This window comes from Sinocyclocheilus anshuiensis, unplaced genomic scaffold, assembly GCF_001515605.1.
Source record: "Sinocyclocheilus anshuiensis isolate Anshui unplaced genomic scaffold, SAMN03320099.WGS_v1.1 scaffold166, whole genome shotgun sequence".
Lineage (NCBI taxonomy): Eukaryota > Metazoa > Chordata > Actinopteri > Cypriniformes > Cyprinidae > Sinocyclocheilus > Sinocyclocheilus anshuiensis.
The window spans coordinates 998123-1016352 of record NW_015546050.1 but is presented as its reverse complement, the minus strand read 5'-3'; the positions used below and the strand labels follow the sequence as shown (position 1 = coordinate 1016352).

The following is an 18230-nucleotide window of genomic DNA, read 5'->3' as shown; positions in this document are numbered from 1 at the left end:
CTCACAGTGGAGCAGATGATTACCAAGGTGGAGCAGATGGGACAGAAGATCCCCACGGTGGAGCAGATGACCACAACAGCAGATCTGGCAGAGCTGAAGCTGATGTACAACCATCAGCTACTTGAACGTGTTTGGAGTGTATGTCTCAGCATTGATGAGCTGCTACTGTAGAATGTCAGCTTTTGATCACAAACCATACTCAAACCACAAAGTTGTTTTCCATATATATATATAGGGACACGTTGTAACATGACCATATGACAGCTTAAAATGTTATCTGGTCTAATGAAAAAAGTATGCAAGACAAACTATTTTATTTTATTTTATTTTCTTGTGTTAAGAATTGAAAATAAACTAATTTTGGAGTTTGACAATAAACACATTGGTACAAGGGCCCCATGCTTGAAATGGCCCTGATCACAACACACAAATATACAGCATAGTTCAAAACAATGTGGGCAAATGGATAAAGAAACACATAGATGAACACAACACACACAGCTCTCACAGAACAGGAGACAAATAGACAAGCCAAAATACTTTACATTTCTTGAAATAATAATTTCTGAACATTGACTCTCAGTCTTTATTCACCTGTCTCATGGTTTCTCATTAAAATTCATTAAAAAAATAAATTCATGAATCAAAGAATAGCATAAAGCTTTAATAATAGTGGGGCACATTTTAACTCGGTGTTACGACGTTCCCCATATGGGCAACTGCAATTTAAAACTGAGAAGAAAAATTTACTTCAGCCAGAAATGTACTTTTGCTACTGTTAAATAATTTTCAGAGATATCTTCAAAATATATATTTTACTCTATATAGTCTTGATATGGCAACAAGTAAACACCATACGTTTAGTTATGTTAGCATGTGTGGAAATGTTTAAACCATGTGTGTTTATTTATTTACTTATTTAAATAGAAAATATGGTTTATCCTTCTGGCTATGATGGCTTTTTAATAAAGCAGTGGCTTCACTTGTATCTCAACCTTCCTAGACCAACAATTCAAACGTCTCAATGAAAATGTATCAATAGAATGTGTCTCTAACACCAGGGAGTTGATGTGGCTCCAGAAACAGCAGTTGGCTGCTCTCTAATAGTGTAAATGACATAATGAAAGAATGGTGTGGTGGTGATATTCACAGATCAATTCTTCATTACCAGGAAGAACATCGTCATTCCCTCTGGCCATTAGACAGTCCACGGTCTCAGCGTTCAGCTTCAGCAGCTGATGGACTGACTGCTTCACATATGGTGCTGGGCTTTGAGCTGAGGTGTTTAGCACAAGCCAGAGGAGAAGCGTGACACGGGACGCTGTTTGACTACTTCAGTTTAATGTTAGAAGAACTGGCTGAAGTATGTGGCTCTGAGTGTTCACTGTTTAGTGTCAGAAGAACTGATTGGTTTGTAACAGCCTTTATTCGTTCAAAAAAATGTATAGAAAAATGTTGAATAGTCCGGTTGCATTGTTTAGGTTCCCAGCAGAGGACTAATAAAAAAAGGTAGTGGAGATTTGCCATCTTGCTGCTTCAAAAACCATATTTAGTTTTTTTAAGGTCAGACGGCAGAGAACGAGCAAACTACTTACAAACTGAGCTTTTAACTGAAGGATTAATTTGCTGTATTGCAGAGGCTCTTGGATTTGCGCGACACTGTAATTTAGTGAAATACGCGTCACAGCACAGCGAACAGGTGGGAGGAATCCGAGGATCTCGAGGACTGAAGACATCAGTGATCAGACTTTCACATTTGCCACAAGAGGGAGAGAGATGCTGATGTGTGTGAAGGACTCGCGCGCTGCATGCATCTGCATGTGAATTACACAGATGAGACTAAAGAAACATCACGCACCGGCGACAATGACACGCGTCTCTCAACTCCTGAAAGTCGGTAAGTTTAGTCTCAATACGGGATGAGGAAACTTCATCGTTCGGCACAGGGTCATATTTATATTCAACATCATGTTGGACAAAGTGTTAAATGTTTAGTTGTAACTGTTACAGCTCAAACTGTGTAATATTTAATTATTGATGTCTATTAGTGCTATTTTACTTCATGAACAGCTTGCAGCATAAACCGCTCTAATGTAATTAAGTGAAAGGGCAGCAGACAGAATTATTGATTTTAATTTCAAGAAGACTAAAATTGCAAGAACGGCTACGTACATCATAATATCTCTTCTGATTATAGCATTAAAGCATATGGTGCATCACGACAAAATAATGATCAACATTCAGCTCCATATATCATGTGTTATAATGCATCATACAATTTATAATTTATATGCTATGAAATGATAATGTATTATGACCGTGATTACAATTATATATATATATATATACATAATACATTATCATACAGCTTTATGATATATATATATATATATATATATATATATCATAAGGCAGTATGATAATGTATTATGTATATGATTTAATCTAGTGCTGCTGCGGTGAGTCACTGAGTTGATGAGTTCATTCAAATGCTTTTGTGAACAGATTTACTTTTGAATAAGACTCCTTTTCACTGACACGTTTCATTTTTGAGTGAAGTGCTCTTTAAACTCAGATAGACATAATATTATTTGCCACAATGTTTTTCAGTTATCATGAAATAATGTCAGTGTTTATGTTTTGTGTTTCATATGTGGCTTTTCTCCTGCTTTCTTCTCCTGGAAATGCAATCTGAAACCATTTCAAAGACAAGAACATTCCTGGGTCATGACCACTGACTGCTAGAAAAAGACTAGTGAACTTTACGACACCAAAAACCCATCAGACATCAACAGCGCTTATTGGCTTCTCTCGAATTCTCTGCCATGGAGGACGCAAACATCACTCACTTGGCAGCCGTCTTCGTGAACCCTCATAGTCAGGTTCCCATTCTGGACGTTCACGACACTTACACTGACTTCTACGACATGGACTATGGTGTTCCTTTAGAGGAGATGCCGGACACCACGCAGGGACTGGCCTACTTCGTGGCCACCATCGTCATCGGAGCCGTGCTCGTCTGCATCATTCTGGTGTGCGGCTTCGGCAACTTCCTCTTCATAGCTACTCTGGCCCGATATAAAAAACTCAGGAACCTCACCAACCTGCTGATCGCCAACCTGGCCATCTCTGACTTCATAGTGGCTGTGGTCTGCTGCCCTTTCTTGGTGGATTATTACGTGGTCAAGCAACTCTCCTGGGATCATGGGAAAGTGTTGTGTGCCTCCGTCAACTACCTCAGGACTGTCTCTCTCTATGTGTCTACTAATGCCTTACTGGCCATCGCCGTTGACAGGTTGGTGTGATTTAGATATCGTACCTCTGTCCTGCTAGACAGTTGAAAGGAAAACCCGGGGCTGGGTCACTTATTCAGCGGGCAAAATATCGTTGGCTTTCAGATTCATGCATTATGCATTGAGCTTCCTGAACAAAGCACGTCACAACATACTGCTCAAATAGATGATTGTGAGAAAATATTTCCTACTCTTCAACAAAAGCGTTCCAGTAATTGAGTAGGATTTAATAATCTACTGTGTATTATCCTTTATTGGCAACAACTCAAGTGAACCTCTTCACTAGGAAAAATACAGCTGTACTTAAAAACAAATATAAAGGTTATAAGGTTTCAGCCTAAAAGCAGTAAATGAAAGCAATAAGTCGTTTGAGAGGCTATGAGTTATTATTTACAGTAAAGTAAAATTCACAATAAACAATACAAAATCAATCATTAGCCTAGCTGAAAGCTTTTTACAGTTGTCAAACAATGGAACAGCCCCAATATATAATTTGTCTCATTGTTTGCGGGTTTTTTTTTCTAAAACCATGTGCTTTTTTTGTGAGTGTGGCTCATAAAAGGAGAATTTTTGAAGAATCATTATGCAGCTCTTTTCCATGGTGTAATACCTCATAAGAGCAGTACATAAAAATAGCTTTAAAACTTTGTGTAGTGCGTATGAGTTGCTGTATTCATGAGTATGCTGTCTTCTGATGTCATACAATAGTTTTGTGTCATAAAGAAACCACAATGTATGCTTTTATTCGCTCATAATCTTCCCTTCTGCCAAAGTCTGAAATCTCATTCACATCTGCATTCATTCAAATGCACCATTCCAGGCTTGATGTCAAAGTTTTAAACAATAACAGCATACAGGTTTGGAACAACATAAAAGTGAGCAAAAAATGATGAAATGTACATTTTTAGATTAACCTTTGGTTACAGTTTCTATGAAGCCTGTATTTATAATGCATTATATGGGTAGTCTTAAGGCATTACAATGTATGCAAAATGCATTATAAGCCTTAAATATTGACATTGTTAGAGATCTGCACAGTATCTCACTGCATCATGAGATACAAACCATTACAAATCTTCTTGTAAACGAGCTTTATAATGTGGTCATAATATTTAATAGTGGTCTTTGCTTTGAGTAATGTAACCTGAGTTAAGTCTTCTTTAAAACAGCCTTAAGATATCATCAATGGGTTATGACACATTTGCTATGAACATTTCTAATTTTAATATCCACAAAACCATATTTCATTGTTTTGCATGCAAAATGGATACCGGTGAGCTCACATTGAAATTCACATTGACTTCACAAGTATGAAGAAATACTCCTAACCACTCATAAGATGTAGTAAGAAACTGTGCAGATCCTAATGTCAAGATATGAGACTTAAAATACATTTATTGATGACGTAAATGGTTAAAAATCATCATACTCTTAAAAGTTTAAACCACAAATAATTAATTAGATCCTTCATAATGTACTACTATGTATTTTTCTACTAAGTATTTTATAAGGAATTATGCATCTATTACAATGTCTTAAGAATACATTTATAATGGAAAGTGTGACCAAACTTTTCAAATGTGCGGTCGCAGCTGTGTGTTTAATAGCTTCGAACACATCACATCCATTCAGAATTTTGAGTCTGAACTATGTTTTATTCAATAAAATCTCCTTTTCTATCATCCTTTCCCTATGAAGGTGTAAAATATGGCCCGAGTAAACAACAATTATGTGCTCTTTACTTAAGCCTATTCTCAAACAGCTTGAACTGGAATAAAATATGTTGAAATATTGACAATATTAATGATTAATTTTGTCCTGTACCAGAGAATTACAATTTTGCTAAAATAAGAGAATAAAGAGTACATTACGGATTCTGTACTATTTCTACAGCAGTTAGATATCAGAAGCATTTTATTTTTTAAAGCCAAACAACTTTGAAGTTTCCCCGGACACTTCATCTCAATAAGTCATTTTTTACACAGTTCCATTTTCACAGGACGAGTTTGTTTGAACATTATCACAGTCTTTTTTAATTCTGATAATTTGAGGACCACTTATAATTAAATCTGCCTCGCCGTTTGACTTGACTCTAATGACAGTCCATAATTAAGCAAAATTCAATTATGGATGACTTACATATGCATAAGCTTCTGATCTACTGATAGAAATCTTTAAATAAGACAAACGGAACACATTGAACTAGATTAGCATTTCCTGAGGGAAACATCAGTGCTGGCAATGCAACAGAAGAAATGTGTTGAAGCGTTAGGGAAAATTAGGTTTCACACAAGACTCATAAACACTGTCACAGTGCAGTGCAAAGGTGGCAATAATGTTAATATACAATATATACCTGAAGTTGGCATATTTTACAGATATATATTTTACTGTATATCCATGGGTGGAAAACAACATTACCATTTAACATTAACTGAGTAAAAGTACAGATACCATAATAAAATGTTACTCCAGTAAAAGTACTCATTTTCCATTTTACTTGAGTAAAAGTACAAAAGTACTTGATTTTAATGTACTTAAGTATTAAAAGTAAAAAATACTGATCAATGAACCATGTGTATTATTTATTCTAGCCAGTACTAGTCAGACTAGTCATTTAGTGTCTATTAGTGCAGACATTTAATGTGTTGATCTGCAAATAAGCAGTGGTGTAATGTAACGAATTAATAATACTTAGTTACAGTACTTAAGTATTTTTTGGGAGAATATATACTTGAGTTTTTATATTTCTGTCAACTTTCACTTTTACTCCACTACATTTCCAAATTAAAATGTATACTTATACTCCGATACATTTCCCCAAAGCATATTCGTTACTTACCACAAAAATAAAGTCGGAAGAACACACACTGCAAGAAATCAGGTTTGACGAATCCGTGGTCTGGTGCTTGCAAGTTGGACTCCTAAAAACCAACTTTGCTCATGTGCAAACAAGTGCTTGCACAACTGCAGATTATTTCATTTTCCACTCAAGTTTAGGCTGGGGTGTGCGGTATACAGTATATCGTCTGCGATAATATGGTAAGTGTTGTTTTAACCATGTGCGATCTGACATTATTGAGTATATTTAAAAAAAACACACACAGAAAGTGTACGCATACACTACATGATTTAGTCAACTAAAACACATTTAGAATAATCAAAATTCAAGGCATTCTAAATTGTAGGTGGCAAAAATGCCTCTGTATGTCTTTTATATTTATATCATTTAATTCCATAAATCCAACAGTTAAGTTTATTGCTTATATGTGGTGGATAATGAAGTGAAACAGGTGAGGTGAGTTAATAGTCAGGTGAATTGGAGCGGGTGATTGCAAAGTGTGTGGCTGAGGGAACGGGTGACTCGGTGACATTAACCCTCTCTCTTTGTTGAGTATTTGCTGAGTTACAGTTCATTTTAATGACGCATTTCTAAATAAAGATCACGCAGACCAAGGCGGCAGACAGCGCACCCTGTTTGTTTTCTTTATTTTATAAATGCACAAAGTTTTGTTGTTATTATGTGTGTATACAAATAAAAGTAGACCATTTACAGATTCGATTGATGTATTGCTCTTATCTGTAAGATCAAAACTGAAAGTGTAATTTAAGTTATTTTCGGTGTTATCAGGAGAAGATGCCACAAAACGCATATCCGCGTTTGTCGATCCCAAAGGGTTAATATAGTTAATCTATATCACATGAAGAGTGCTGTTTTTCCCCAATGCTGAAAAAAAAACCCCAGCTAAACCTAGCCTATGCTGGTTGGCTGGTCTTAGCTGGTTTAGGCAGCATGGTGCTGTTGAGCCCCTGGGTGAAGGTGTCGGTCCATCGGACCCAGCGGACCCAGCGTCTCATTCGGGGCTACAGATGAGGATAAGATGTCTATCGTAACCTTAGAGGAGGAGCTTTTGTCATCTGATGCTGAAGATTCTGCTGAGCAACCCCTGGCAATAGCACCTCCATCCCCTGAGCACTCAAGGCTGGATGATTGGTATCTGGGCACCGGAAGTGCCTTTCTTCCCAGAGGTTAATGAAGAGCTCACTAAAATGTGGAAGGCACCTTACACCACCCAGTCACGTTTGAGCTCTTTCCTCCTCACTACCATTGATGGTGGGGCAGCCAAGGGGTATGTGGACGTTCCCCAAGTGAAGCGTGTGGTTGTGGTGTACTTGTGCCTGCAAAACACCGCCACTTGGAGTAATCATCTGCAGCTCCCATCTCAGAGTGACGAATGTCATGGGCATTCATGACATCTGTCCCTTGGGCAGGTGATGTCTACAATGGTAGTCCAGGAGCGCCATCTATGGCTGAACCTGGCTGAGATGCAGGACGCCAACAAAGTTCGCTTTACTCCCTGTTAGTTCCGATGCTTTTCTTCACCACAGACCAAGAGTATGCGGATGCAGGACACTTTGCTTCCTCATGCTTCCCTTGCCATCTCCTTCTCTGCCTTTAATTTTAGGAAGCTATGCTTCCCAGGTTGGGCACTCTTCCTTCCCCCTGCTGCACCACAGAGGGTATGTCAGAGATCGTCCCTCTGGTGATGCTTTCAGAGATTCCCCTGCCGTGTATGCAGAGATTGCAGTCCTCCTGGTGAAGGATGCAATAGAGCCTGTCCATCCAGTCGAGATGGAGGCGGGGTTTTACAGTCTTTACTTCATCGTACCCAAGAAAAGTGGTGGGCTATGACCAATCCTGGATCTGTGAGTCTTGAATCAGTCCCTTCACAGGCTTCCACTCAAGATGTTGATGCAGAAGTACATTCTTTCTTGAGTTTGACACCAGAATTGGTTTTGCAGCGATCAACCTGAAGGACGTGCACTGTCATGTCTTGATACTGCTTTGACACAGACCATTTCCCCCGGTTTGAGGGTCGGCCTTCCCTTCGGGCTGTCTCTGTCTCCCCACATATTCACAAAAGCTGTGGAAGGTGCTCTGTCTCCATTACGGGAGAAGAGTATCCGAGTCCTCAACTGGCTTATATTAGCTCTCGAGATCTGTTGTGCAAGCACAGGGATAAGGTGCTTCAGCATTTCAGTCAGCTGGGGCTTGGTGTTAACTGGGAAAAGAACAAGCTCTTCCCTGTGCAGAGCATCTCTTTTCTCGGTATGGAGTTGGGCTCGGTCAATGTGACGGCACGTCTCAAAAGCAAGCGTGCCCAGTCAGTGCTGACCTGACTGAATTCGTTCATGGGGAAAACAGCGATTCCTCTAAAACAATTTCAGAGGCTCCTGGGGCATATGGCATCTGCAGCTGTGGTAACACCTCTCGGATTGCTACATATGAGACCGCTTCAGCACTGGCTGCACAGCTGAGTCCCAAGATGGTCACGGCACCGCGGCATGCATCGGGTGATTGTTTCGTCAATTTGTCATTGTCCTTTCAGCCCCTGGACAGACCTCGCTTTTCTTCGGGCAGGGGTGCCCTTGGAGCAAGTGTCGAGGCATATTGTTGTTATAACAGATGTCTCCAGGACGGGCTGGGCAACTAAATGCCCTGCAGTGGCATATTAATTGCCTCGAGTTGCTGGCAGTACTAATTGCCCTTTGCTGGATTTGACCACTGCTACAAGGCAAGCATGTACTTGTCTGGACGGACAACACTGCGACAGTTGCGTACATCAACCATCAAGGGGGAGTTGCGGACAACTCGCCCACCATCTCCTCCTTTGGAGTCCGACGCAGCTCAAATCGCTGTGTGCCATTCATGTTTTGGGGGAGCTCAACCATGCAGCCAATGCACTCTCCTGGCAGCTTACCCTCCTGGGAGAATGGAGACTCCATCCCCAGGTGGTTCAGCTAATTTGCAGTTGATTCGGGGAAGCACAGGTTATTCTGTTTGCTTCCCAGGAATCCTCCCATTGCCAATTGTTCTATTTCCTGACTGAGGACCCCCTCAGCATGGATGTGCTGGCACACAGCTGGCCCTGGGGGCTGCACAAGTATGCCATCCCCCAAGTGAGTCTCCTTGCACATACTCTGTGCAAGATCAGGGAAAATGGGGAGCAGGTGCTGTTGGTTGCGCCCTATTGGCCAACCCGGACCTGATTTTCCAACCTCATGCTTCTCGTGACAGCCCCTCCCTGGAGAATTCCCCTGAGGAAAGACCTTTTTTTCTCAGGGGCAGGGCACCATCCGGCACCTGTGTACCTATCTCTGGAACCTGCATGTTTGGATTCTGAATGGGACGCGGCAGATTTCACTGGCTTGTCACACTCATTGCTAGTTTTAGTTGATCTTAGTGCTGCATTCGACACTATAGATCATGACATACTCATAGATAGATTACAAAACTATACAGGTATTCAAGGGCAGGCTTTAAGATGGTTTAGATCCTTCCTGTACGATCGCTACCATTTTGTTTTTGCAACGATTTGTATCATGAAAAGCGCTATACAAATAAACTTGACAACAAATTGAATTGAATTGAATTGTCACAGGCTGTGATATATATTATCACTCAGGCTAGAGCCCCCTCTACTAGGCAGGCTTATGCTCTGAAGTGGAGTCTGTTCATTGATTGGTGTTCTTCTCGGCGAGAAGACCCCTGAGGATACCCAGTCAGCGTTGTGTTTTCCTTCCTGCAAGAGAAGTTGGAGCGGAGGCTGTCCCTCTCCACTTTGAAAGTGTATGTCACCGCTATTGCGGCACACCACGATGCAGTGGATGGAAGATCATTGGGGAGGCACGACCTGATTATCAGGTTCCTGAGGGGTGCGAGGAGGTTAATCCTCCTAGATCATGCCTCATTCCCTTTTGGGATCTCTCTGTGGTCCTGGCAGGATCTCGAAGTGCCCCCTTTTATCCACTTGATTCAGTTCAAGCTTAACATCCTGTCTTTGAAGACAGTGCTTCTGGTCATGCTCACTTCCATCAAGAGGGTTGGGGACCTGCAGGCTTTTTTTGGGTCAACAAATCGTGCCTTGAGTTTGGGCCAGCTGACTCTTACATTATCCTGAGACTCCGGCCTGGTCATGTGCCAAAAGTTCCCACCACTCCACCCCCCTTTGAGGGTGAGAGCTCACTCCAATCGGAGTTTGGCCTCTTCCTGGGCATTAGCACACAATGCCTCTCTAGCAGACATCTGCAGATTTCCGGACTGGGTGACACCTAATACTTTTGCAAAATATTTCTTCCCATGTGTTGGGTTTAATTTGCGGGAGGATTGGCTCGATGTTTCCCTTGCGGCGCCATTCTTCTAGTTGGTGGATATGTGTGCTTTATCTTCTTCTAGTATAGTTCCCCTGTAGGGTGAACTCTGGTTGATTTCCCTCAGCACCCTGTGGCACTCAGACTCAGCGGAGGAGTCTCTTGCCAGGTTCTGTATAAGTGAGACCCCTAACGTTTGTGTCGACATAACGTCTCTGTTCCCTCCTTCAGTAAACGAGGGTTTCATTACATAACGTAACCTAAATGATTTTGCCTCATTTTGACCAGATCACTTTGTGTTTTTTTGGAAAGAATAAGCTCATGAATCAGACAACGCTCTTGCGTCTTCAAAGGGGGTGGTTATTTTTTAAGTTCAAAATAACTAGAAACAACTTCTTGTTATGAAATGTATTGGAGTAAAAAGTATGATATTATGCTTTGTAATGTAGTGAAGTAAAAAGTAAAAGTAAAAATTTCCAAAAAATAAAGTACTCTGATAAAGTACAGAAACTTGAAAAAATACTAGTAAAAATACTCCGTTACTGTCCACCACTGCTACTTGGCATATACCACTGACATCTAAACTCACATATCGTGACTGTGCTGAAAACAGTGACTATGACTGAATGTAAATGTGCATGGCACAGCACTAAACCAGTGCAGACTGTTAAATAGTACCTGGTTCAACAGGATTGTAAGTGTTTAAAATGCAAGTTTTTAGTGAATTTGCCCCATAGAGAAAGGAAATTGAATGGAATCCCACTAATTGTCATTGTTGTGTTTAGGTATATGGCCATCGTTCATCCCTTGAGGCCCAGAATGAAGCACCAGACCGCATACTGTCTCATAACTGGGGTGTGGATCATCTCAGTGCTCATTTCCATTCCCTCTGCTTACTTCGCGTCCGCAACCAAAGTCCCCAATGGAGCAAACCGCAGCAAGACCTTCTGCGCCCAGATCTGGACGGTGGACCAGCAGCTGTATTATCGCTCATATTACCTGTTTATCTTCGCCGTGGAGTTTGTGGGCCCAGTGCTCACCATGGCCCTGTGCTATCTGCGCATCTCCAGAGAGCTCTGGTTCAAGAGTGTGCCAGGTTTCCAAACGGAGCAGATCCGCAAACGCCTGCGCTGCCGGAGGAAGACTGTCATGGTGCTGATAGGCATTCTCACAGCATACATCCTCTGCTGGGCTCCATACTACGGCTACACCCTCCTGCGCGATTTCTACCCCACGCTCATCTCCCGAGAGAGGAACTCCCTGGTGGCTTTCTACATTATCGAGTGCATCGCCATGAGCAACAGCATGATCAACACGTTCTGCTTCGTCAGTGTAAAGAACAACACTGTCAAATATTTCAAAAGGATCGTTCTCCTTCGCTGGAAATCCACCTACACCTCCAGGAAGAGCGCAGATGAGTCAGACATCAATCCCCAACTCACCGAATGTAGAAAGGGAGCCGAGCTGAGTGGTATTCACGTCACCCATATCACAGATGATTAAAGTGAACTGATGATGCTGCTTATGGGCACTGTTCTGCAGATGAATATCGCCTGACTGATGTTATATTTTAGTGTTTTTTTTCCCTGTGAAATGCGCCATTTTCATACTTTGCATGTATAATGTGTTTATGATACAGCAAAAATTATCATTTGAGTTGTTTTGCACAGATGTTTTTTATGAGTGAATTAACTACTCATCCCTTAAAGCATTGAGAATGATAAAGCAATGGTTCAATATAGAACTACTGACTTATAGTTATTGATTAGAAGTATAGAAACTTTTTTTTTTTGGCAAAATATTTAGATACAATAATTTAAGCATGTGTCAGGAGACTCAACACCATTCGCAATGCTTTGTGAGAATGGCTCAGTATGCTGACATTTTTAATTGCAAATCTATGTTATGGTAACAGCCTTCTCTGTTTGGTGAAGGGTTTATTCTGGATTATGGGTAGTGTAGTTATTTACATTAAAATGTAAACATTTTCATATGGTACGTTCATATGGTATTGTTAAAAATCAATTTCTCTATGAAGAAAATGAGGGGGATTTTTTACAAAACTGTTATGCTCGATTGTTGAAAATAACTAAATACAATCTTGTTCAGAAGTATTTGTACAAATACATTTATGGCCTCATTGAACCACCACTCATTAGTTTACTGTTACATAATATAGATTATTTAAAAACCAGTCTGATTAGCGAGGTCCTTTATCAGTGGATGTTTTATATATAAAAGTTCATCTTTACTTGGTTCTGAAATGTGGTTGTTTGCTGTCTTTTGTGTTGGTTAGTACAGTATCTGCATGCATTCTAGCCAAATAAAGTAGAACCTGAGAACCAAGCCATGTGTCATGAAGAGTCCTCGAAATTTAGAGTCATAATTCAAGAAGCCATATCGACCAGTTTAGAGGTAATGTCAGGATGTTCAATCTCACATAACCTACGAGTTATATTTCTGTTTGCTCTTTAAAGCAAGGTCTATTTATCTAAGGTCCAAAGACAGTTCATGCATAATTTATAGATTCTGTCAATACTCAAACTCATAACTTGAATTTTTGAATCATAATGTGAATTGTGGTCATGTACCAGTGTAATAATAGCTCATGATGTCTAAATCTGGATCAGATCTGTTTAATATTTACTTTGCATTATAGCAGTGAATTTTAATGCAACTTACACAAAACAATTGTATTTTTACTTATTTTTATTTTATATAATGGTTCATCTGTCATCTGTTCTCTTGGCTATGTTATAGTTCAATTAAGTCAAGCCTTCAAAATGTTGCCACCATTTACCCACCATGTAGCTCTCATCTAAACTGTATTCCTTTGAATCTTAAAAAGAGGTATTATCAAAATGCCAAAGCTGCTGTTGTTTCCGTACAATGAAATGAAAACCCCTCTAAAACACTATCATAAAATGCTTCAGTTAGTTTTCATGTTTGTGCTATTTCACTTCTGTGCACAGTATAACTGGATTCATTTGATCAATTATGGAATAAATAGTCATCTCTTAAATTCTGATTGAATTAGCCACGTTCAAAGCAGTTACAGATAAACAAATGCCTTTATTAAAGAGCTAGGATGTTACATTGCCTGGCAACCTTCAATTGCATATAGTTAAAGCATGTTCATACCAAGAACGATAACTATAAAGATAACATAAAGATTACCATGATACCTGACCATAACATTGTTTAATATGTATGTTAATATGTTTAATATGCATGTATGTTGTCTGCTGCTTTAAATGCTTGAGCACTTCAATATCGTTCCCCTCTGTTGTGATCACCATAGGTGTGGTGTTGTGGATGATTATTAAAACTTTATCGTTACTGTATTCGTTAAAGTTTTCTACCTTGCTGTGATTGGACCTTTCGATTAAAAGACGTATATTACTAGAAAAATAGTTTATTCTATTCATTATTATTCAAATATTTATGGAACATTGGTGTCTTTTAGCATATTGTGGTCGACCACAATAGAACTTTCACACTGCGTTTAACCCCGGTTATCATCGTTCTGTCCCCATATTTGACCCTGGGTAAAGGCATGTTTCACACTTGTAATTTAGAAGCAGCACTAGCACTGGGGTTATGAAACCCTGCTCCAGAGCAGGATAAGCTCTGCTTTTGTGGTGTTAACCCTGCATAACGGTGCCAAATGTGTTCAGTATGAAACGATGTGCTGTTTGAATGTTGAAATGTTATCATTAGATGACTGGCAACAGACAGCCAATAGTGTGCCTCATATCATGTGCTTTGGACAGCCATGGAAATTGTCATTTCAGTGTTTAAGGGGAAAAATGTCAAATGATGACAGAAAATGTTAACTGAAGTGAAACAGAAACCATTTAGTTCTTACATTTATAGTCTGAAAAGTCCATTCAAGAAAAAAATGTGATAGTACAGTGTGCAGTACGTAATATGAGGATGCGCAATACTAGAGCCGTTACATAAACAGGTCGAGTTCTGTGTTTGTCTGATCAATGACACTAACACTGCAAATAAGCAAATAAGAACCAGGGGTTTAGGAATGTATAGTGGGAAACGTCAGCTAATGAATACACAGGATCAATTGTTAACCCCAGATAAATTGTGAGCAGTGAGAAACGTGACGATAACTCACTCCACAACACTAATGCAAACAAGACAGCAAGGAACCTGGGAATACTGTTTGATGACTTACAGAGCTTTACCACCCATGGTTGTGCAGGTTTGTGCATTACATGATCCGGTCTTCAATCAACCAAAGAGAGCCAATGTCACACTTCTCCTGATCTCACTCCACTGGCTACCAGTTACTGCCAGAATCAATTGAAGGCTTTGATGCTGGACTGCCACTAGAAACACATTCTCCAACTTCAATATAAGGCTGTACGATTAATATAAGTAAAACTGAAATCACAATTTGACATCTTACAGGACTGTGAGTTTGAGTCGCTTATAACCTACATTTGAAAAAGCAACACACGCTTAACATTTGACCAAACTTGTAATGAGAAGCGTTTATAAATCTGTTGTCCAACAAAAGACAACATTTAATAGCATGTTTTACTCTAGTGTTTGAAATACCATCCTTTTGTGATCTGTTTCTTCTTATCAAAGAATGAAGCAGAAAATATATTATTTTCTAGTATTCTTTTCTAGTGGTTCTCAACTCTTATCCTGGGGACCCAGTGCTCTGCACATTTTGTATGTCTTCCTTATTTAACACACCTGATTCAGATCATCAACTCATCAGAGACATACAAAAATGTGTAGTGCGATGGTTGGGGAAAGTTACTTTTAAAACTAATGCATTACGATATTGTGTTACTCCCTAAAAAAGTAACTAATTGCATTACTTAGTTACTTTTTATATTAATTTGAGGAATAGTGAATCTGTTTTTGTGCAAGCGAGATGAGTAAATGCATGTTGACATTTAGTAAGCATCCTGTTTCCACAGCGCACAGAACGCCTCTGCACTTACTCCCAATTTCTCTCAACATGGGTACAGGAGAGCTGTCAGTCAATACATGATGTTTTATTAACAAAGTTCGGGAGGAGCACGTCAGATACTTAGCCTAATTAACACAAGAGGAGCCCACTCAAGTCAATTAACACCAAGAGGTATAAATACAGCAGACTTACCTCTATCTTTTGATAGTTTATCAGCATTTGGTTCGCCCGTTTGCTACTATGTCGCAAAGCCAAAACTTCCCGTCTGATGACGACTCCGACTCTCCTCTGGTCCCATCGCTGCAATCTGCCAGCCCCAGGACCACTCCTTCCCGTGGCACCGCAAAAGAGCCTCAGGCCACATCTCGTGGGCGCTGTACTGCTCGAGCAGCCACTCGCCTCCCAAGACGCCAAGGCCTACCCTCGCCACTTAAGGCATGAACCCCAGCCGACTCCTCGGCATCCTCCTATTGTTCGGCCATGCCAACGATTCCGCCCATCGGAAAGTGGACAGTGTCGAGTCTGAGGCAAGCGCTGACCAACTCCGACGTTCAGCCTTCACGCAAGTTAAACAAAGCAGAGTTATATGACTTGCACACAAATCTGCAATCAGCTAACCTCTCTCCTAAGTCCACCCCAGCCCCAAAGGTGGCCAAACGGCAAGGCAAACCTTCAGACACGCCTCGCCCAACTCCACCGTCTTCCTCCTGCGCAAGACCCAGCATTCTGTAATCATCAAGCCGCGGCATCAGGCCACTGCAAGGCCTTATGCAACATCAGCCGCAGCCCAGCCTTTCACCGCAGGGCCGTTTGCAGCTGGGCCTGCCAGTCCCCCCTCAGCCTCCCAACCTTTTTGTCCAGCAGTTCCTAACCCCGTGCCTTTTCCACGGCCACCAGTCCTCAAGCGGCGGAGGCTCTAACTTTTCAACACTTTCCACTAGCCTCTCTTACCCCTTCCCCTTGCCGGGGCCCGCAGCCCAAGTAAGCGCTTGGCCGCCTCCGCCGCCAATCACAGCCCCGCCTCCCGCTACTTCCATCTTGGAGCTCGCAGCCCAAGCAAGTGCTTGGCCACACCCGCTGTTAAACACAGCCCCGCCTGCCACCCGTCCAGCTCGGGGCTCGCAGCCCAAGCAAGTGCTTGGCCACACTCGTTGTCAAACACAGCCCTGTCACCTGTCCCTTTCAGCTCGGGGCTCGCAGCCCAAGGAAACGCTTGGCCGCACTCGCTCTCTAACCCAGCCCCACCCCCTGTCCCCTCCAGCTCTCTTCTCCAAGCAAAATCACAATACTCGCGCTTCACCGCAACACCAATGCCCGTCCCACCAAACGCCGTCGCCTCGGAACCTCCCCAAGTGGCTCACAACATCAGAGAGAAGATCTTAGTAGGTGTGGACGTCGATCTTTCTTTACTTCTTTCCCTTCTGCCCACTTCCGACTCAAACCGTCAAATTGACTGTGGGGATTTCTCAGTCACCTTAAAAAACCCAAATCCCCTTTCATCACATTAACATTCCTTTTCCGAGTTCACTATTGTATTCAGTCGGTTCACAGAGATCATTTGTTCAGCCTTCTCCCACAGGCGATGCGAACTCGATTACTTGTCAATCATAGCCTCGCGTTGTCCTATGGAGGGGGTCATTTCTATATGTACCACAAACTTTTTCCGCAAAATTTGCAGTACGAGTCACCCAATGGAACCAATGCCCATACTGGGGTGCACTCGATCCGGATCTCCACAGCAGGCTGTTCTTAGGCTGCAGGAACTTTTCATGTGCGGTTTGCAGGTCAGTCGCCCACTCCACACACCCATACCCAGATACATCCTTCGTGAAATCCTCCAGCTACGTGCCAAGACCCGCAACCACCGCAAACTCAGATTCTGAGCAAAGAGCCCCCTCTGCAGCAAATAACAGGCAGCCATGCATCTCGTTCAACAGCGGGAGATGCACCAGACAGTGCTGCCACTACCTTCACTTGTGCAGCTTCTGCGGTGGAGCCCATGCCCACATCATTTGTCCCATGTACAAAGCTGTGAATAAAAAATCAAAAAATTGCCTATTGACTCATGTGAACATTTCTCGCCTGACCATCAAACTCGCCCACCACCCAGACAGAGATTTCACTAATTATCTTCTGTCTGGCCTCAGACATGGTTTTAATCCTGGCGTCGAATGCGCGCTTTCCCTGTCACGGTTCATGGGTCTGTGTGTGTGTGTGTGTGTGGGTGTTATCCGCTCCCTGTGCTCGTCAGTGCTGCCTAGTTACCACGCACCTGACGAGCTGATCAGAGCGGTCACAGGTGTAGCTCATCTTCCACCTCCAGCTTTTTACTCTGGTGAGTCCCAGCAATGCTGCTCTTTTCTTGCCAAATGTTCTCTGTATATCTCTCTTCAACCATCGTCGTTTCCTACGGAGGAATCGAAGATAGCGTTTGTGATAACGCTGCTCTCTGGATGGGCGACTCTCTGGGGAACTACCGTTTCGGAGCAGAGGTTTCCTTGCTGCATGTCATTTCGTTCAGTAAGTCTCGAGCTGCTGCTCTACCTCCGCATCGACCCTAGGACTGTGCAATAGATTTATTACCAGGTACGTCTCCGCCTACGGGCAAACTTTATTCGCTTTCCGCCCCAGAGCGGGAGGCCATGGAGAAATATATTTCTGATTCTCTAGCAGCCAAAATCATTCGCCCTTCTTCTTCGCCGGCGGGGGCGGGGTTTTTTTCCGTGAAAAAGAAAGACGGGTCTCTTCGTCCCTGTATCGACTCTTGCTCTGTCTGTGCCGTTTCTAAGACTTCCAATCGACCCCCTGCTGGACTCCTTCAGCCGCTGTCAGTTCCCTCG

The 18230-nt window shown here is 41.9% G+C and overlaps 1 protein-coding gene across 1 annotated transcript; it reads left to right on the top strand.

The window, feature by feature from the left end:
* Nucleotides 1-1828: 1828 nt before the first annotated feature.
* Nucleotides 1829-11979, top strand: prokr1b (prokineticin receptor 1b). The gene is made up of 3 exons (XM_016500306.1): nt 1829-1897; nt 2709-3295; nt 11231-11979. Exons 2-3 carry the CDS (start codon nt 2826-2828, stop codon nt 11946-11948), a joined length of 1188 nt encoding a protein of 395 aa, XP_016355792.1. The 5' UTR covers nt 1829-1897; nt 2709-2825; the 3' UTR covers nt 11949-11979.
* Nucleotides 11980-18230: the final 6251 nt, after the last annotated feature.